The 20,783-nt window shown below is 38.8% G+C and overlaps 1 protein-coding gene across 1 annotated transcript in view; it reads right to left on the bottom strand.

Annotated features, from left to right (window-relative positions):
- The window catches only part of si:ch211-136a13.1 (HHIP-like protein 1), a 28,293-nt gene extending 8,831 nt beyond the window's left edge, over positions 1-19,462 (bottom strand). The window contains exons 1-5 of the mRNA XM_041810829.1: positions 19,181-19,462; positions 7,459-7,723; positions 4,992-5,271; positions 4,736-4,861; positions 3,276-3,419 (exon numbers count right to left, since the gene is read on the bottom strand). Of these exons, the coding sequence (XP_041666763.1) occupies positions 3,276-3,419; positions 4,736-4,861; positions 4,992-5,271; positions 7,459-7,723; positions 19,181-19,462 (1,097 nt within the window). The remainder of the gene's footprint in view (positions 1-3,275; positions 3,420-4,735; positions 4,862-4,991; positions 5,272-7,458; positions 7,724-19,180) is intronic.
- Positions 19,463-20,783: the final 1,321 nt, after the last annotated feature.

Below are 20,783 nucleotides of genomic sequence, written 5' to 3'. Positions count from 1 at the left end.
CAATTACTTCTTTCATTTTGTGTTTTCCACCTTATGTGTTGCCTTTCCAAACTCCTTAAAGGAACAGGCCCGGCACTCACAACACAAGGTATTTTTAATTTCCCAACTCAGTGGTAGAAGTAAAAGTAGGTATGATAGGTTTAAGGTGCAGCCTACCTCTTTTCAGATATTAGATTATTTATAATACTACTACTAGGTACTATCATCCTGTTCTATTTTCCTTCCTACCTGCTACTTCATCCTTTCCTAAATTCTCCCCCTCTCTTTTTTTAAATTTCCCCTCCCTCTCGTCAGTCTACTCTCTCTTTATTATAAGCCCCTTCTCCACTCTTTCCAGTCCCACCTTTCACTCTCTTCTCCACATACCAGTGTGTGGCGGGCCACTGTGTGTACTGTCAATATTAGACTTGGCGGGGTGTTTCCTCCCTCATTCCCAGAACGGCTAATACAGCAAGTCAACAAAACCCCTCAGAGGAAACTAAAGAGCCAGACTCATGCTGTCTGAACACTAGTTGTCAGCAGCTTTGTTTTTCTAGACCAATAGGGACAGTACATTTTCTATTTAGGCTCTGTGAAATTCAGAAAAGAACATTTTGTTAAAATTCAATTTTTAAATTTAAACAATGTTTGGCATTTATTTAAGTTCTTCCCAAATACTGAATATTTATCAAGTCCAAAATTTATACTATAAATATTGTGTATGACCTCCTGTGAATGTTATAAAGAGTGTGCAATGAGAATAATGTGTAGTATTGACATAAATTACATTTTTATGTTTGGCCATATTTAACATTTACAGCACAGATAAAAAGTATCCAACCCCTTGGCTGTTTTAGTCTTTTATTAATTTTATAAATCAATCATAGTTAACATAATTTTGCCTTTTTTGAGAAAAACATATTTAAAAAACCTCTTTAATATCAAAGTGAAAACAGATTTCTACAAAGTTCAGAAACAAAAATATACAGAGTAAAAAATAAGTGACTGCGCACATATTCATCCCCTTCAACTCAGTGTTTAGTAGATGCACCTTTGGCTGCACTCACAGCACTGAGTCTGAGTGGAAAGGTCTCAGTCAGGCTTGCACATCTGAACACTGCAATATTGCTCCATTCTTTTTTCAAGACTGCTCAAACTCTGTCACAGGAATTGGGTGTCAGCCCTTTTCAAGTCCAGTCAAAATTCTCTTTTGCATTGAAGTCTGGGCTTTGACTCGGCCACTCCAGAACATTCACCTTGTTGTCTCTACCATTTCTGTGCAGCTTTCACTGTATGCTTCTGGTCATTGTCTTGCTAGAAAATAAATCATCTTCCAAGCTCTAGTTCTCTGGCAGACTGAACAAGATTGTCCTCCAGGGTTTTCCTGTATTTGCTACACTCATTTTACCATCTACTTTTCTAAGACTTTCAGGCATCTACACAGCATGATGCTGCCACCACCATGCTTCATAGTGGGGATGGTACGTTAGTGGTGATGTGCAGTGTTTGGAGTTTTGCAGTGTTATAGCACCTTGTCTGATTGACCTCCATACAGTAAAAAACAAAACATATACTGGCAAATACACTTATTAAGGTCTTTAATGAAGAAAAAAAAAGAAATTTGGTCTCTTAACACAGGAACTGGAGTTGTAAAAAGCTGAAAGGTTCACCCCATTTAGTTTCAGTATTTCTTAGGATGAAATTGGGGTTCAATGATGAACCTGGGTTCTCAAGCAGAATCCCACCAGCCCCAAGCACCACAACAATATAAAAGGACTAGCTTACTGTGCCTTCATTCTGCAAGTACAGTTTTCCTGCTAGCAGGCAAGGTTACAGCACATCAAACAGACATGCCCAGAGCATTAAGAGCAGAGATTACTGCTCAAATTTTCATGATTTTGATACTTAATATTTTACACTCAGGGATTTTGTTGCTGAGTTTTACCTGGTTACTCATACCAGTCTTTTCTTGTACAACAAACTTTCAACACATTTTTTAATTGCTTTGCACAGACTTTGAGCACATAGAGTGGTTTCATGTAGACAAAACATTGCCTTAAGAAACATCAGGCCTATCTATGGAATGACTCATATTAGTAATAATGTAGGTCATGTGATTTGAGAGGTGAGTAATGCCCTTAACATGGTGAAAAGGCAAATAATGCCCTGAAGTCCCTCTAATAAAAACTCACTTTTAAAAACTGCATACACTGCTCTTGGCACAATCACATCCTCCTGCTTCTCCTTAACTTCTAAATGTAATTACTCCCCACTTAATACTACAAGATTTATTCTTAAATTTGAAATTCCTCCAAAGCGAGAGGAGCAGGTCCTCTGTGGCTAAATCCAGCTATAAAGTGGAAAAGATGCATGTCTATAGCACATGAGTGCACACTGCTTGATACTTTACATGCATGCATGTGACATTTCTGCACAATTACTTCAAATATACATGAATAGTCTATTATTGGAAACTCCTGTCCACCCTATTCAGAGACAGTCCATTTAATCTGCTCCTGCAATAATCTTACATAATTTCTGTTAATTTAACTAAACGGCTCCTTCAAATAGTGTTCAACAATCCTCATTTCAAAATATGTAGACCTAACTGAGATCTCCTCAGTGAACACAGCAAGTTAATCTTTAGAAAGTGCTCTACAGGGCCTGACAGGTCTCAAAGACAAATAATTTATGATAATTTGTGCTGTCAGATTACTAATTTGTACCTTTAAAAGATAATTTGTATAATAAGAGAAGATTCCCAGGGCAGGGTGAATCTCTAAAGAGCTGCAGTTTATTAGTAGGGATCAAGCAAAACTGACATTTTTATGGTTTTGAGCTGTGTCTCCTCCTTAATTTTATTCATTTTTATCTGAATTAATCAAACTGTAACCTAATTAACTAGAGCTCATTTTACGCCAGAACTAGCAGGTTCTAACTAGGCTTAGTGTTAATGTAGCCTACATTTCAAAGACAAGGTATCCTGTCTAATTTAATATGATAGGCACATTTTTCATTTCAATTCAACAACCTCTTTAATCAAACACTTATTTTAAATTACATACCAGGCTGAAGATTTGCAGAGCAGGGGAATTTTCAAACAATTATGACTCACTTTACTCCCAGATTTGCGTCAGAGATGTGCTGTATATTCTCAAGTTGTGCGTTGTGGTATGGAAACGTGCAAAAACAATAACAGCGTTCTACAGTGGGAATTGTTTTGACTTTCAAAAAACACAATCAAAAGCATACTTATGCCCATCTTTCAAGTCAGAAATATGTTGAGTCATACTTACTTGTTCTGTGAGTTTCCAAACTTTCCAAATGGGTCCCCAGCTCGACCACCATCACCAATGAAGATGTACAGGTATCCATCATGTCCAAAAAGAAGCTGTCCTCCATTATGATTGGATGCCGGCTCAGCCACTTCAAGAATGGTTCTATGAAAACAGACAAGAAGTTTATGACTAAACGAAATCAAAACCTTGTGAATGTAGAACCTGAGGACTCAGGTGTGGTGTTTGGATCATTATTCATAGTTTTCAGGTGTATAAAATCAATCACCTAGCCACACAGTCTCTATTTGCAAACATCTGTGATACAAAATGGGTTGTTCTAAAGAGCTTAGTGACTTCAAGCTCAGTACTGTGATAGATGCCACCTTTGTAATAAGACGGTTTGTGAAATTTCATCCCTGTTGGATATTCCACAGTCAACTGATACATTATTAAAAAGGAAGCATTTAGGAACAACAGTAACTCAGCCATGAAGCAGAAGACCACATAAAATTAAAGAGCAGGGTAAACAACTGTCAAGGTGCATGGTAGGTAAAAATTGCCAACACTCTGCTGGTTCCATAGCTTGAGAGTCCTGAACTTTTACTGGGTTCCCATGGCTGAGCAGCTGCATGCAAGCCTCACATCACCAAGTCCAGTGCAAAGCATTAGATGGAGAAGTGTAAATACTGGACTGTGGAGCAATGAAAACATGTTCTTTGGAGTTACAAATCCTGCTTCTCTGTTTATCAGATGGGCGAGTCTGGGTTTGGCAGATGCTGGGAGAATGTTACCTGCCTGGCTGCATTGTGCCAACTGTGAAGTTTGGTGGAGGAGGAATAATGGTGTAGTGCTGTTTTTCAGGGTTTGGGCTAAGCCTCTGATCTCCAGTGAAGAGTAATTTTAATGACTTTTTTGACAATGCTATGCTTCCAACTTTGGGGCAACAGATCGGGGAGGCCTATTTCTATTCCAAAATGACAAAGTTTGATGAGTTTGGTGTTGGAAAACTTGACTGGCCCACACAAAGCCCTGACCTCAACCCCATCAAGCACCTTGGGGATGAACTAGAATGGAGATTGTGAGGCAGGCCTTCTTGTCCAACGTCAGCTCTAAACGCTCTACAGAATGAATGGGCCCAAACCCCCCCCTCCAAAACACTCCAAAGTCCAGTGGAAATCCTTCAAAATTGAATGCCCTTAAAGTCCTTCTTGGTGTAATGGTCAGGCTGCGGAATACTTCTATCCATATAGTATGTTTGTATATCTGCCGTGGTGGAGATGCTTCCACTTACACAGCCACCAGGATCAATGTCTACCGAACACAGACAGTTTTATGCATTTTGGTTGAGTCTGGATCAATGATGTAACTATTTGGGGAGTGGAGGGCAAGGATTTTTTCATTATCAAAGAAAACATTAGGTAGCCAATGATAGTATCAGGATCATTGTCAAATGTCACTGCTTGGTCCTCCTGCCTCACCTCTCAGAGGAGTGGTCCAGTTGGTTGTCATCATGTGGTAGCAATGTAAACTCACTGATTCTTATCCTTTCTTCTTTTTTCACAGACACAGAGTAGTACACATAAGCCTTTCTGACCACGATGAACCTGTGAAAAGAACCAAAACATATGGTAGAATTAACACAGTGGCCTTCAACACTTACAATTGTGTTTAAAGTTGCTGTGAATGACTTATCATATCCTGACAGATACCTGCTATATATGAGAAAGTTGTTACCTCGGGTGCAGGGCAATGCAGAGGAACCCCCTCTCATCTCCAGTCCATGGGGATGTGAGAACGGCACGGGTGAGATTGAGGAAAGGCCGGTCGATCCTGGAGCCATTAGCCAAATACACCCAAACATAACCCAGCTGCTCTGCCACAAAGAAGCGATGAGTTCCATCATCTGCGTGAATCATGGCCACAGGGTTACGGAGACCATTGGCTACCTCCTGCAAACATAACTCCAGGCATCCTGCAGGATCCTCGCGCACAAAGCCAAGGTTGGCATTGAGTTCTGTGGACAGGAATAGGAGAAAAAAACACACTATTGAGGCATCATTATAAGCAAATAAAAATATTAATGAGTGTCAGAGATTAGTACTCATGAATCCACTTAACCAAAGATAGGCAGTAAAAAACTGAAATGCAGTTACAACTAGAAAAGCACTCGGAAAGCGCAGACCTCCACCATTAGCCCTATCTCCCAAAAGTACAGGATCCTTTAAAAAATTCCTGGATCCAGGCAGTGATCCAGATCACTCCCAAAATCTATTCAGTTCTTCCTTATGCCATTTCCGATATTTCCTGAAAATTTCATGAAAATCCGTCCACGGCTTTTTGAGTTATGTTGCTAACAAACTAACAAACCCTGCCGATCACATAACCTCCTTGGCAGAGGTAACAAACCATCAGCAGGGTTTTTCTGATTCTTGGGGGGATTGTGGACAGGCCAGGGGCACATATTTTTATTAGAAAAGCCCGAAAAAAGTGTGTTTTGCATAATATGTGACTTTTAAATCTAGACCCATCTCAGACCCACTGCCTTGCCACACAACAAGTGTGATCCTGACCGCTCTCATATGCTGATGTCACCACTTTTTCTGCGACTGGCAGAAAGTTAACAGGTCAAAAAGAGTGAATAATAAGTGCCCTATGTGATGCCTGCAGTATTTTCCCTGACAAGAAGAATAAACAAACGAGAAGCAATTAAGGGTTCTTCCCAATGTTTTAAGAGGACTGTGGAGCCACATTATAACGCCGCATTATGTTATAACCCTAACCATAAGACTTAGTGTGGGCTCCAAGGTATGCCCTACCCAACTATCTTGCCCTAACTCTAACCGCTTAGTGCCTTATGCCTAAACCTAACCCTCCTTCAGGGCTCTAGACCAAACACCTAACCTTAACTCTAGGACTTAAGGTGGACTCCAACGTGTACCCTACTACCTTACCCTAACCCTAACTGCTTAGTGGCTTACAAAATGCGACATTATTACATAATGAATTGAAAATTCATTACATTATTGCATAATGTGGCGCTACAAGGACAATATAGACCAGCTCTCTTTCAAATAGTACTTGAGGTTTGAATGTGATAAAATGTCAAGAAAATATCTGTATGTACACATAAATTCCTGGAGGGAGAAAAAGTCAGGGCTCATTTAAAGTCCTTCTAGTGAATGATGGTACAAAGATAAGAGCAAATGCGCTCCTTTTTGTCAGTGTCAGGATTCACGCTGTTGATGTCGAGTCATTTCGTTATTTATCTATAAAGCCTCAATAGGCAAAATGCCATCAGTCCTTATTAAATTAGTCTTATAATCAAAACTCAGCGTGATCTAGAAACTTACTGATTCTTGAAGTTTCAGGAGCAAACACTTCTCTGCTGCGTTCACATGAACATTTTACAACAAACATCAAAACTGTGAACACTTGTTCCCATTGGTCAGTTTAAAACTTTGATAATGCATTATTCTAATTTTGAATTTAACAGTTTTAACTATCAGGGATATGCTCATAAGCTGTTTGCTTCTTCCCTTTCCTGGTCTGTCATAGAACTTAATCCATGACTGTTATCTTTGTTTAAACTGTATATACTGGGAAATTTCTGTATTTTTTAGCATGATTGAATAAAACGACTATTAATACTACTTAATCAGGAAAGTTATTAATTTGCAAAACCCAGGCCTTATTCTTCTCCATCATATGTAAGAAAAGGGTGAAGAAAACATCTATTCTGTTGGCAAAGGAAATTGAATTATTGCTGAACTTAGAAGAAAAATGTAATTGATTCAAAAAATTTCATTGAATTGCCAGGCATCTGCACAGCAGGATAAGAATTTTGCATCTGCAGGCGAAGGTCATTCACATGCGCTAGCACACATGTGACTGTGAAATAAACCAGGGGCTAAATTTGTTTTTTAAATGGCTTTAATGCAAAATAAACCAGCCAAAAATGGTGGTGTCAACACACAGCCAATCAACTGTTCAGACTACTAAGGAGTGGCGAAGTCTGCTCATAAATTATATTTAGACTTTCTTCTAAGTGTGAGTTAAGTGTGTCCTATTTTCTGTCTTTGACAATCTGTGTGTTCCTGTTGGTTTTTTTATACACTGTCATGAAATAAAATAGGTTTAAATTTATCATTACATTTGCTCTGTTTATTTCGTTTTTACTGTATGGTGTTTCTCTACACCTCACCTGCATTAGTCAGTACATTAGGATAGCAGTACTGTTTGTCCTTCAGCTCCAGAAATTCACAGAACCTCCTGCTGTCTTCTTCTAAGGTTGCAGTCAAGTTTGCAAACTGCTGCGGCTGTCCAAAGTCCTCCAGGAGAAGACTAAGCGTGTAGCGGCACTGGTTCCAGTAATCATAGCAGTAATCTGAACACAGTCCAGGCAGCATTCGCATAGGTGTGTTTGCATCTTCAGCATCGTAGAGATGGGCCGAATATGGGGAGCACTCCTGCAAAAAAAAAGAAAAAAAAAAACAAAAACAAATGGATGATATGAAGAGTGAAGGATGTGAATGAATCAGATATGTTTAGGATTTGTGTACTTATTTCACCTCACCGCCTCACTATGACTGGTCAGGCCTGGGTTATATACAGGCTGTCTGAGTGCAGCCTGGTATAAATGGATCCCAGGAAGGTCCAGTCAGTTATTAAGTCACAACCACACTGTCCACACCCAGTATGACAAGCTGCAGGAACAGAAAAACACGACACCCTAACCAACGTGTGGTCGACTGGTGCTCTTTTACTCTGTGCCAGATCAGCCAAACTGATCATCACCAGGAAATAGAAACGAAGGCATGAAAAGATCAATTATTTAGGCATAAAATCTCTGAAAAAAACATCACAGGCCCTTGTTTTCTTTGTAGCTCTCTAAAAATGTGAAAAATAAGGCAAAATAGTCTCTGTGCGTGCATGGGCTTCCTCCAGCTTCCTCCCACAGATCAAAAACATAAATGTCAGGTTAACTGGTGACTAAATTGCCTGTAGGTGTGAGTGTGCCTTGTTGTTTGTCTCTTATGTCAGTGCAATCACTGACTGACAATCAGGCCAGGGTGTACCCCGGCCTCTCACCCCGTGACAGCAGGAATCAGCTCCAGGCCCCCAGTGACCTCACACAAGACAAGCAGTATGGACAATGAATGGATGGATGAGGGAACTTGCATTTTTTTTCCCCCATTTTTTTTTTTTTCTTTTTTTTTTTTTTTTTTTTTTTTTTTTTCAAAATATGCTAATAGAAATCCCAAAGAAGCTCCATGCTTAAAATAACAGTATGAGGGGGTGTTAAAACCATAACCTTGTACTTGAATTTGGGTTCCTTTAGAGCAGTGGTACCCAAACCTTTTCTGTCAGGCCCCCCTTTGGCAGATAAAAAATTTTTCAGGCCCCCCACCCCTCAACATCAATATTGACATGTGAAATGTGTAAACATAGGACAAACACACTGTCAGTGACAATCAAATAACAACAATCATTTTAAATAAATAAAGACGAACAACTCGAAAATCAATGTACATCTTAAGATTAAAGCTCCTAGTCTTTAGGTTATTTCAGTGAGATCAGTGGGCTTATTTGGTGCAACAGATATTCCAGACTTTTGGGTTCAGTTGTGAGAAAGCCACTCTCAGTTCATTTTTTAATGTCCAGCTTTGATAAGGTTTTTTTTTTTTTTTTTTTTTTATTTTTTTTTTTGTCCTGATTGAGGCAACAGCAGAATAACCTGCGTATCTCACACAGATAAGATGTTGCAAAAGGGAGGAGTGTGGCCAGGGCTGCCTAGCAGGGGTACTCCTTTTCCACTTCAAACCAAAATGCAGAAAATGTTTTGGACTTGAACTACAACCACATGGTTGAATCTGAGGTGACATCAATGAATGTCTTCTACAAATATTTTTGGATTTCCATGTGTAAGACATGTTTTGGCAAGAATTTCACAACTTTTTGGTCACCCTTTTTGTATTAAAGAGCAGAAAGGAGAGCACTAATCCTCCTTATTAAAATAAGGATTGTGTTACTTGTAGTGTAATGTAGAACTAACAGGAGGCAGAGACTGTCTTTTGACTTTTAATAAAGTCAACAAAAGACTTAACCAAACACATGGCAGACATACTCCTCTGCTGACTAACCTTTCCTGGAGTACATATACACAAAGTCCTTGAAACATCACATCTTTTTGACATCACTCACATATCCTTAAGCCTTTTACAACATGAAATAGTAGCGTTACATTGTATTACACTATTGTGGGAATATGTAAGGTTTAGCATTGTATTTTTCCTTGGAATTGAGTTATAGAAGATCTCGTTGACAAGGAGTATTGCTGCTGTTATGTGTTTGATTTATAATTTTTTCTTATTTGCATTCAAGCTTGAATCTTGTTTTTGTGATTGCATGTGCATACCTGAAGATTTATTACCTCAGATTAAACAACTGTATTGGATTTACTTATCTCTTACAATTTGACTTAGCAAAATAATTTACCTTGCAGATATCCTAAAATATGTTTAAGTGTTTGAAATTTATATTTTTCAAGTAATCCTTGATCCTTCCATTTCTTGTTATTACAAGATGTCCAGAGCACTCCTGACACCCTTAATATTTATCATGGGCCCATGAAAAATTAATTCAGTACTGTTTTGATATAACTTTGTTTGATCCCATTGGTTATGCATTAACATGTCAAGCTTTGTTTGATTTTTGCCTCCACATCTTCAGACTTTTACCTCAGTGGACCCCTTCACTGGAAAAATAAAGTCTTACTGTGACTCTTTGTTAAGCGACATTAAAGTAAAAGTCTGTTGCCGGGCAGAGATCAGAGCTTTCCTGTGAAACATCTTTAAAGTTAAAAAACAAAAGCTGCGTTCAGTTCAATGCAGGAACTTCCTAGAGCTAAATGAGATGCAGAGCAGATGGAAACATCACTGAATAATTCATAACGCTCTTAAAAGTTTTGTTTTTCGTTTTTAAAATACAGTGGGTCACTGTATGTACAGCAGAAGTTAAGCACCATATTCAGGTGAATATAAGAAAAAGGTGGTGTGAGTCATTGTTCAGGCACTTCTTTAACACACTTAATCTAAAAAGCCATATTTTATTCTAAGACGCTCTTATTTTGGCTCCATCTATGATAGGTTAGAGTAAATGCACGTAACTACTAACAGCTGTTCTCTGACAATGCAGCCACTTCAAACTGCTATAATTTGGTGTTTACACTCTAGAGTTCAGAATAGAACACAATTTAAACTTCAGCTGGATGTGAAAGCTTTTTTTCACATGGATGTGTGCCTTCTGACTCCCTATGCTGTACAATAAGGTCCACATGCTGTTTTAACTTAAAAGAGAGAAGAGTCATGGCAAACAGATGGGAGGTGAATGCATGAATCTGAGACTGGACTGGACCCCAGAGGGAAAATGGATAAAAGATTAGAAGGGAGATCTTAAAAAAGGTCAGTTTGTAAAATAACAATTACAATATTTGGAAATGTTAACTTTCTGCAGCTGTTAGAGCAAACTCACCCACCCGACTTTTTTGATGTAACAATCTTTACCACGCAGATACACAGCAACAGTGTTTAACAAAACTTCAGCTTTTTTCCAACAAGTGCTTTAAAACAGCTCTGAAGAAGCCTGAAACAGCTTGGGATTTTCCCATATTTAAACATCAAATCCTATTACAAGGGCAGTTGAGTGGCATACCAAACAGCATTAAGTAAGCTTGAATAATACATATCAGATCATTATCAGTTTACAATACATAGCAGATCATTATCAGTTTCTTCACGTTAATATATATTACACCACAGTATGCATGCATTTGAATACTTCATACTGTTTATCGTCTGATGTATTGGCTTTGCTTTGGTTATTGACAGGACGCTTTTTGTGGTGACCGTAGGCTTCGACTCCCTTGAGATTTCTATGTCTGTGAGAACAATCCTGGTTCTATAAATAAAAATTTTTCAATCATCAATAAATAAGTCATCTTTACGCACAGCAAAGTTGGCCATGGAGTTCCACAAGGTTCCATTCTTGGATATATTTTTTTGTGTTATACATTTTACCATTAGTTAATCTCATGAGGACACACTCCTTTAATTTTCACAGTTATGCAGATGATAATCTTCCTCATCAAAAAAGCAACATGAAACAAATCAGCTATCCAACCTAGAAGCAGGCCTAAGTATATGAAGATCACCCATGGGTTGTAGCCATTCATTGGTTCAAAACTGCTTCGTCTGGGTTTAAGTTCTAACAGAATTCACACTCTATGTAAATACAATGGTCAGGGTGACGATAGCGTTCGAAAGTTCAGATAACTTAGTGGAGGTGAGGGTTTTGCGGCTTTAGTTTCAACAGTGTGTTTTCTGTGATAGATTACATCCACTAGAAATGAAAATGAACTTGCTGGCAATTTGCAGGGACAATTTTAGCCAAAAACAGTTAGCAATTAGGGTACATAACTTCAAGTTATTTAGAAACCCTCTCAATCCGTTTTTATTGTATGGCTTCAATTCATGACAAATTTTATCTCTAGACTCAGGCAACTTAACAAAGGTGTCGGGGTCTTCATAAACGTTGTGTATGCACAAAACTAGGACTGAAGTCATTGTGCGCTAACCTGACACGCCAGATGGATGTGTGAAAACCTTCAATACACAGCATTTGGGAAAGAGCAGAGCCTTTGAAAAAACAACCTGGAGGGTGATTGGATGAATGTTCTGTCTGTCACATCTTTACAGGCCAACCAGGGCAACAAAACACGTGACATCATCGCTGCTACTGAGTTGCACATGCACAGCTGCTGAGGAATAAACTCCACATAGAACTGCATAACATGGGCCATGGCAGCTATAGACATGTCAGTACACGACTTTTGTTGTTTTTGAAAAGAAAACAACTCACTGTTTTTTTTTGTTCTTCTTTTAACGAAGAAATGTTGTCAGTTCTGATAAAACTGCCGCTTTAGCAGCATCCACGCTAATGTCTTCCGCCATAGCGGCACCAGCCTCTTGTTGCTGCTTGCTCACGTCACGACTGTTCCACACCCGAAAGTACTGCCCCTCGTTGCTGATCGGTCCTGTGACTTTCTAACCTGGCCCAAACAGTTCAGAGGGGAGCCATGCAAGATGGCTTTGCCAGTGAGAAACAAGGAAACAGGCATATCCATCTGCTTTTTAAGGTTAAATGCATTTGACACTTTACACTCAAAATGCAATTTATACAAAAAACAGACCTGACTGTAAAATGTGCGCACCTGTCAGTAAACTTTGACCCATACACACAAATGTTTAAGAAGCAGAGGAAAATTGATGACACACATGGTGAGGCGGTAAACAGAGGCCAGCTGGTATATTTGTGCATCTGAAACAATTAATTTGACAAAATGCAAACTTTATTCCACTTTCCACATCATAAGAAGACTTCGTTTCATTTTTGCTCATGTCTACTGATCTTCCTTCTTTTCACCGTATGATTTTTAGTAAGAATGAATTTCACTTTGCTGTGTGACGCACAGATGAAATAGACACATGGTGTCTACACCACACAGATTCATCTTTGCCCCTTTGTTACTGAGCACATCTTTATCCGCTGCATGTTTTTAATTATAACTGAGCAGTGTGTAAATGAAGGCTGGACGGCTCTCACATGATAATGATATAACCTGTCATAGTTCATGCTGAACTGAGATAAAAAAAGAGTAAATAAATAAATACATTTGTACATCGATCAAACTTTTATTTATTTATATCCTGTAGTGACCAATTAAAACTCTCTTTAATAATATAGTGGAGGAGACATCTGACGCGAAGAAACAAGTATTGGCCTGTAAACAAATAACAATTGCAATGATACTCGTCATGTGTAATGGTAAGTGGAATTTTTTTTTTTTTTTTTTTTTTTTTGCACTGTGAGAGGAGCACCTTCCAATTGCTGTCATGGTTCATCAGCAAAATCCTTTGATCTCCCAGTTCATTGTTAAGATTTTTTTATTCATAAGGGGCTTGGCACTACCCGTTTAAGGGTGAATGTAGGCATGTTAAGGGTGGAGCAGGAGGCAGATCTACATACACACATTTCAAGGTGGATTGGTTGTTATAATGAAAGAAATCCATGAAGTTGGTGGTGGGTGCAATTTTATAAATCTGACTTATTTTTGGTGCAAGCCATTGCATGTACACTTTAAGTCTGGATTCTGCACACTATTTTATAAATCAACATTATCCACCATGAGCACAGTTCTAAACACATTTAGCATAGTTGCAGTGACAAATAAACACTTTGTTTTTCCAGCCAGAACCCTTGAAAAGAACCAGACTTAAGTTGAAAAGCCATCTGCAGAAGCTGTATTGGGTTTAAGTAGAAAGAGGGAGATGCAGAGGGATAATTTTGTTTAATGTTGTCCTAGTGCATTGACATATTCTACATACATTTTCATTGCTGTTAGTTAACATCAGCTGTTTCTAATGATAACTTACCATACCATGTCTCCTTAGGGAAATTCATCTTAGTCTCAGAGTGCTGTAGACATTTAGCTACCTTCAGAGTGGTCTAATAAATCTATAAATGGCTTTAAAATCCCTCTTCTCACCTATAAATCATCACCCTGAAGAACTCAGAGAGCCCCCTTACTCTTCTTACACTCCCAGAGCTCAGTCTTTAACATCATGCTTAGAGATCTGTCATAGTGATATAGTTTCAATCAGTACATCTACTTTGAAAAACTTTTTTTAATGTATTTCTATTGTGTCTAACTTCAAGGTAAGTCTAATTTGGTTGCACCATAAAGTTGAACTAACTATTTTTTTTACAGGTTTAGCACTTTTTTCTTAGATATTCTGACCATTACATCTTTATTTTCTCTTCTTTTTTTATATCACCTTTTCACCCCTTCTTAATTTTCCTCCTCAGTCTCGCTCCTGCAGAAACTTGATACATCCTCTACCCCCAGGCCAGAGGAGGAAATGGTTGTTTGTTTAGTCAGTTAAGCTGGAGAATGATGACAGTCTCCCTCCTGTCTCCCTGACACTCATCTATTCACGCTCAATTTCCTCTCTGTCTGTCTCTCCATCAGCCTGTCTCTCTGTCTCTCCTTTCAATGTCTCATTAACAGCTGTGCCAGGAAGCTCGGTCAGTGCAGCTGGAACAGAGGGGCCTCAGTTTAGGGTCTATCCAGGATAGGAACCCTGGGATTGGAGTAACTTGAGCATCTCCAGGGCATCTTTTGCCTCTAAACCATCAGCCTGGGAGCTGAAAAGCTCAAAGCGTTTCTCTTTTTTTTGTGGCTCCAAAGAAAATTACAAAGCAATAAGAAGAAAGGCTTTAAGAAAAACAAGCACTAAAGAAAGGACAGCCGCACACACAGCCAACAGCCTTTGGGTTATCCCTTTGGTTAAGACAAACAAAATGAAATGGAATCAGCTTAAAACCATATCACTTCTGTTTACTTTAAAAGTAACTTTTACATAACACCCAAAGAATAAACAGTTAACCCGTAAAATCACAGCATCCTCCAAACTATGTTTCTAAAAGAGCCTGAAAGTTAAAGCAGATCTCCATGCTATCTTATAGAAACATCCCTTTCTTAACATTATATATCTACATTATTTTAGATCAGCTCAAACCAAACTGTTGTAAATTGTACATGCACCACGGCACTGTCATTATTCTCACGATACAGACTGCTCTGCTCAGAATCAACCACAGTGGGCTATAATTACCAGCATCATAGAAACCTATGTTTTACCAGTGAGAACATTCGTCAGAGTCATAAGATTGGTCATACATTAAAGTGAAATGATGTCTTACAGTCACTCCTTTCAATTGTTCTGCAGTTCAAAGACTGAACTGCCTAAAGCCTGTTAGTTTTGGCTGCGGCAGAGTAAAGTATTTTTTCTCAAGCATACGAGCCAGGACAAAATGGTGCAACGCCTCACTTAAACTCTGCACAAAGTGAGTGTCTTTGCTGCAAAGTCAGCACCTAATTAAGCAATCAGTATGTGGGCCTGGCCTCAAGCCTCATGCTGCCTGTGGACGAGTTTGGTTCTGCTTGGAATCTAAGATTAGTAAGGTCTGTAAATACACTTAAAAACAGTGACACTGAAATAGAAGCAGGCATTCAAGGAAATAACCATTAACCAGTTTTCCCATCAAAACTAAACTTCAGTGAGTTTTGTCAGGTCTACTTAGCACAGGAAAGAAATGCTAAAAAAAAAAAAAGAAAAGAAAAAAAGAAATATAGAGAACTAAGTTAATTTTATTGTTCTTCTCAGACTTTACTTAAGATTGTTTCTTTTAAACTAAATTTACAACTAACGCTTTTTTCTACAGTTATGTAGATTTCCACAGGATTTGGATCAATTAAGTAGGGCTGTCAGCAAAAAAAGCATTAATAGTGATGCGATTAAGGTTTCTATTTTGTGCATTAATGTCTTCAATTGCATCAATGGCATGCTTTATCATTTTCAGCACACTTTGGTTAAGACACTGCAACGCCTCTCTGCAGCAACAGAGGTGTAAATTAAGTCACTACTGCTCCCTAATGTCTCATTTCACCTTAAAAAAAAGTCATTAGGGGAGCAGGTGGCCTAGTGGTTAAAGGCACTCCCCATGTACGCAGGCGGCCCGGTTTCGAATCCGGCCTGAGGCCCTTTACCGCATGTCTCTCCCCCACTCTTGACCCTGTTTCCAACTCTATCTGCTGTCCTCCCCTATCTAATAAAGGCACAAAAATGCCCAAAAATAAAAAATAAAAAATTAATTAAAGTGAGAAGTCAACGGCATCTTGACTTACAGTATCACACATTTCCCTTTTTACGGTTTCCTTATCTATTCTTTAATCCATAACAAGTTCATTTTTCCATGATTAAGTTAATGCCATAATCTTTGACCTAAAGTTTCTTGTTTTCTTTCAAAATAGAAGCAGTACTGTATCCAAACAGGAAATCAATAATAGATCGTTTAAGGCAGTAAAAGACTCAAAATTTAAACAAGTTTTAAATGGAAAAAAGTGGAATTCCAAAATGTGACAAAAAAGGAGGTTAATCATAATTCTTTATAGAAATTCTGAAATCACTTAAAAGTTTTAAACTTTTTATTGTCTTGAAATTAAGTTTTCCAACACACTACACACTTTTCTGGTGATGTGATGAGAGATTTAAAGCTATTTTTGTATTTGTGTGGAAACATCAATATAAGATATACAGTAAGAACGCATTCACACAAGGGCCAGTTGCCACATACAACCTGAGGTATAATTGTCCCCTCTCTGCACTGACATTGCTCAAGGAATAAAAAAGCCAATGAAAACAAATTTACTGGCATTTCTGAAGGCAGACATGGTGGTTCTGCATGAATGCAACAATGAAAAACAAAGTGATTTTTTCTTTCTAAATTCCATACAAAAATGCGATGTGGTGCCATCACATTCTGACAAAATGTGGCAAAGTGTAATTTTTCTAACTTTTTATGCCAATATTTTATCAATTGCAGAAATGACAGAAAAGGCCATTATTCAGCATGAGACATCTCATTCTCATTCTCTAATAAATTAACAGGAGGGACAAAAAAGTGCTTATCCTTCTTTTCCTCTTCCTTTCTGATCGTGAAACTGTAGCGATACACAGGTGACAAGAAGGGATGCGTAATGTGAGAGCAAGGGGAGACTGATAATGGACAACATGCTGCTAATTATAAAATGTAAAAAAATAAAAAAACAAAAAAAGGAATTTCGGCACACATCTATTCAAATTAACAGAATGTGTAGGATACTTGTAGACAATGGCACTTGCAAAACACAATTGGCACTACATGGCATTTTTGCATGGAATTTAGAAATAAAAAATCAATGTGTTTTCATGCTTCCCTTCAGAAATGTCCCTAAATTTATTAAATTGACTATCCTGCGCAAATGCATCACACCAAACACTGCTTTCACAGGGTAATTTAAAAATTGAAATCAACAGGTAATACCAATCCTGTGTGAATAGAAGCCTATTTAAGACTTTAATCTTAACTGCCTCTACATAGTGCCTTGTATCAACGAACATGTGAAACTAAACTTAGGATGTGGATTTAACCACAAAGACGTTCCTTCTCTATTAGCTCATAAATTGTGTCTAAGATCTTCTTTTTTTAAGTAATACGCTTTGGCTCTGGTCTCAAAATGTATACTTTTTCTCAAAATTGTATTTCAACTTTACTCTCAAAATTTATACTTTATTCTCAACATTTATATTATTTTCTCAGATTTCAAACTGGTTGCAGACCTCTATGGTGGTGCTTTCAGCTACAGACCTCTGCAATGAGGCAACCTTGGCCGTGGGGCGGGAAGTGACTTGCATTACCTGAATGATGTATATCTTCCGCTCACCGTCAGAGGTTACTGTAAGTGGCTGTTTTTCACAAAAGCAGAATTTAATGAATAAAAATCTAAAACTTTACTGAGGGGGCTGAATTCGAATTTAACATCACAAACTAAGGAAAACCTGAGGGGGGTTAGAGTTAGGTACCTGAACACTAAAGTTAAGGGGAAGAGTAAGGGGCATGAAATTAAAAATAACACTGCAAACTAAGGAAAACCCCAACAAGGCTTAGCATGTTACTTCCCGTCCAATGGTCGAGGTTGCCCTATTGTAGGGGGTTGCAGCAGATGAGCCCAAAACAGCCCAACATAGAGGTCTGCAACAGAAGCCTCTCCAAAATGTTGACTTTTTTCTCAAAGTGCACAGCATTTGTTTTCCTTCACTTCTGGCTCTTATCCTCTTCCATAGATACAGCACATTTACACTTAATCATTGTTTGAAATGATTGTCAAGAAAAAGTCAAAGAAAGTCAAAATTGATTAAACATCAAGTTCACTCTGTGCGTAGCTGCTGGTGCTTCTGCAGGATTAACCATCAAGCTGAAGCACACCTCTTCAAACTATGCCAGGGCCAAGGAAGTGTGCAATGTGCTTCAGCTCAGCACAGTACACCCACTTTAGTCAAACAAACTAGACTTTGTGGATCAAACGTGTTCACAGGTACATATTACCTAGTGTGAGTGTGTTCTTAATGTATTGTGAAGCTTAGTTTGGATGTCTGACCCAAACAAGACACTATTGACAATGAAACCTTTGTATCTCAGTGAGATTATCTGTCTAAATAAAGGTTCAATGAATGACTAAAAATAGAGGAATCTGAATATTTAAAAATCACTGAAATTGTGATGAAATGGTTACAATGTGTTCTCTAGTCTTCAGTTCATGCACCCCATTATTGTGCTTGTTTAGCTTAACAAAGTCCAATTAGAGGCTAACTTATCAAATCACACAGGTCCACTAGTAAGCCTGTGGTTTAGCTCTCTAAGCATGAGTAAACGCTGTCTAACAGATGTCAGCACCCCCACGTAGCCATTAAACCACATGTTGTGTTGGTTGGTGCACTTTGTAAGGATCAGCTTTCACTGACAAACCAAACCACAGGTTTGTATGAAGTGAGAGAGAAAAATGAAATTTAGGGTCTTTCAGGAGCCTTTGGTGACATAAGAAATATGTTGGATCATTATTAACCATAAAGGTGAAAAATGCCCCAAATATAAAGACTGTGCCAATCTTAAGACTTTTTTTTCATTAAAATAGTATCCAACATGTTCTTGAGCTGAAGGTGCAAATAAACCTTCAGCCATATTTGCAGCATGCATGACTGACATTCAAATTTTCCTCAATGCATCAGTCACTAATAGAAAAGAGGACTGTATGTCTCTTATTTCCTTATATAGCAGGTGGTAATTTCCAGAGCTCCTGTATTGGTACAGGTTACTACATCTGCAGTTGACACAATATGCTCTTCCATGTCAGGATGCTCAGGAAGAAAAGGGTTATGCAATATAATCAAATGTTATGATAATTAGAATAATTCAGTTTTCCTTACCTGGCAGAGGATGCTACGCAGATACTTGCCACAAGTCATGTAGCCTGAATGGTCGAAGTTTGCCATGATGTTGTAAAATCTGAAAGATATCTCTTCATCTTTCTCCATATCACAGCATCCAAACTTGGAATATTCTTTACAGAAGACAAGCGGCTGTCGGGGCTCAAACGGAGGCTTGTAGTCCAAACACTGGGGGTGACAGCCCCCTCCCCAGGCTTGGAGGAGTAACAGCAAGATGAGGGGAAGGAGGTGAGGGAGGATATTGCAGGTCAGTGGGGTCATGGTGTGAAGATGCTGACTTTAAGTGCTACTTAAGTAGGAAATCAATGCAGATTTAAAATCTAAATGGAGTTTTGGCTTCCCTCGTTTGTCCCTGTCCCCTATGCAGCCATATGTGAGTGTGTAGAAGTGTGATAGTGTGTATCAAACACACCTGCCTAGCATCACTTCTACCTGCAGAGAACAACAGAGCAGTCAGGAATTCACAAAGTTACCCTGCGCGAGGTAAAATAAGGTCAAACGGATCCAGAGCAGCAAGATCTCTTGATGATGAGGAGATCTGAAGTGCAGCCGTCCACGTTGTGACAGAAAGACTGAACTAATGTCCCAAAGTCCTGTTGATGTGGAGAGGTTCAGTCCTTGTCACTCAGAAAAACTCCTTAAGACAAGTCACTGAAAGAGGCACAATTTCTCAACCTTCAAGTTGCTAAAACTTAATATTCTTCACATGACATTTTCTTTAAAGTCAGTTTTCACCAGAGGCTTTTTCTTTAAAAAAAGGCAGTCCCAATTCTGAGGAGTATTCCAGATTCTTAGAAAGACACATGAAATCCAAAAGACATTAGAGAATTTAAAGTCAGACTTTTCTGCAAAATATTTACTTCCAGCTCGAAGTCAGTGGCAACACGACGCTGTGTTTGCTCTGGACATGTGCTCACTTGCTGTAGCAGACACCAGCCATACATACAGACCGCAGCACAGGGTGGGAGCGAGAGAGAGGTTCTTTCATTCAGACCCAAAGCCACGCTGCAGCTTCGGCTTAGATCCCTCCCTCCTCACTTCTTTCCTCCCACTCCTTTTTCATTTGCTCTTTCACTCTCCTACAAAGACACATGCATTCTTTCCCAAAGCATGCGGTCCATATTGCCCTGAAGTTGCAACTTTCCACCTCTCCTCCCCCCTCAGTTTACCCTCCGCTCGTCAGCATTCCCAGACCTCCTCTCCTCTCCGTCTCTGCCGCTTCCAGACACACTCCCTCTCTCTGCTGTGTGTTTGCCTGATGTTATGTATACGTGTGTGTGGGGGTGTGCGTGTGGTCAGATGAATCAGGACGTGTGCTGGAAGTAGAGACCAATGGACTCTCCAGGCAAAAATCCAAATCTTATTTGAAGATTCAGAACAAGCTAACATTTCTTAATCTTATTTTAAGGCAACAAGTTTTGGAGCAGGACCATTGTAATTCATTTAGTAGCTAGAATCAGTGATTTAAACAACACTGTATGACACTAATGCTGATTAAAAACAAAATTGCATGTCTTGAAAATACTACGACATTTATCATTTCAGGTCTTTGGCCTAGTTTTGAGGAATTTGTATGCTCTTG

The sequence above is a fragment of the Cheilinus undulatus genome, linkage group 2, assembly GCF_018320785.1.
Source record: "Cheilinus undulatus linkage group 2, ASM1832078v1, whole genome shotgun sequence".
Classification (NCBI taxonomy): Eukaryota; Metazoa; Chordata; class Actinopteri; order Labriformes; family Labridae; genus Cheilinus; species Cheilinus undulatus.
Note: the sequence above shows the minus strand (reverse complement) of the source record. Positions and strands in the feature narration are given on the sequence as shown.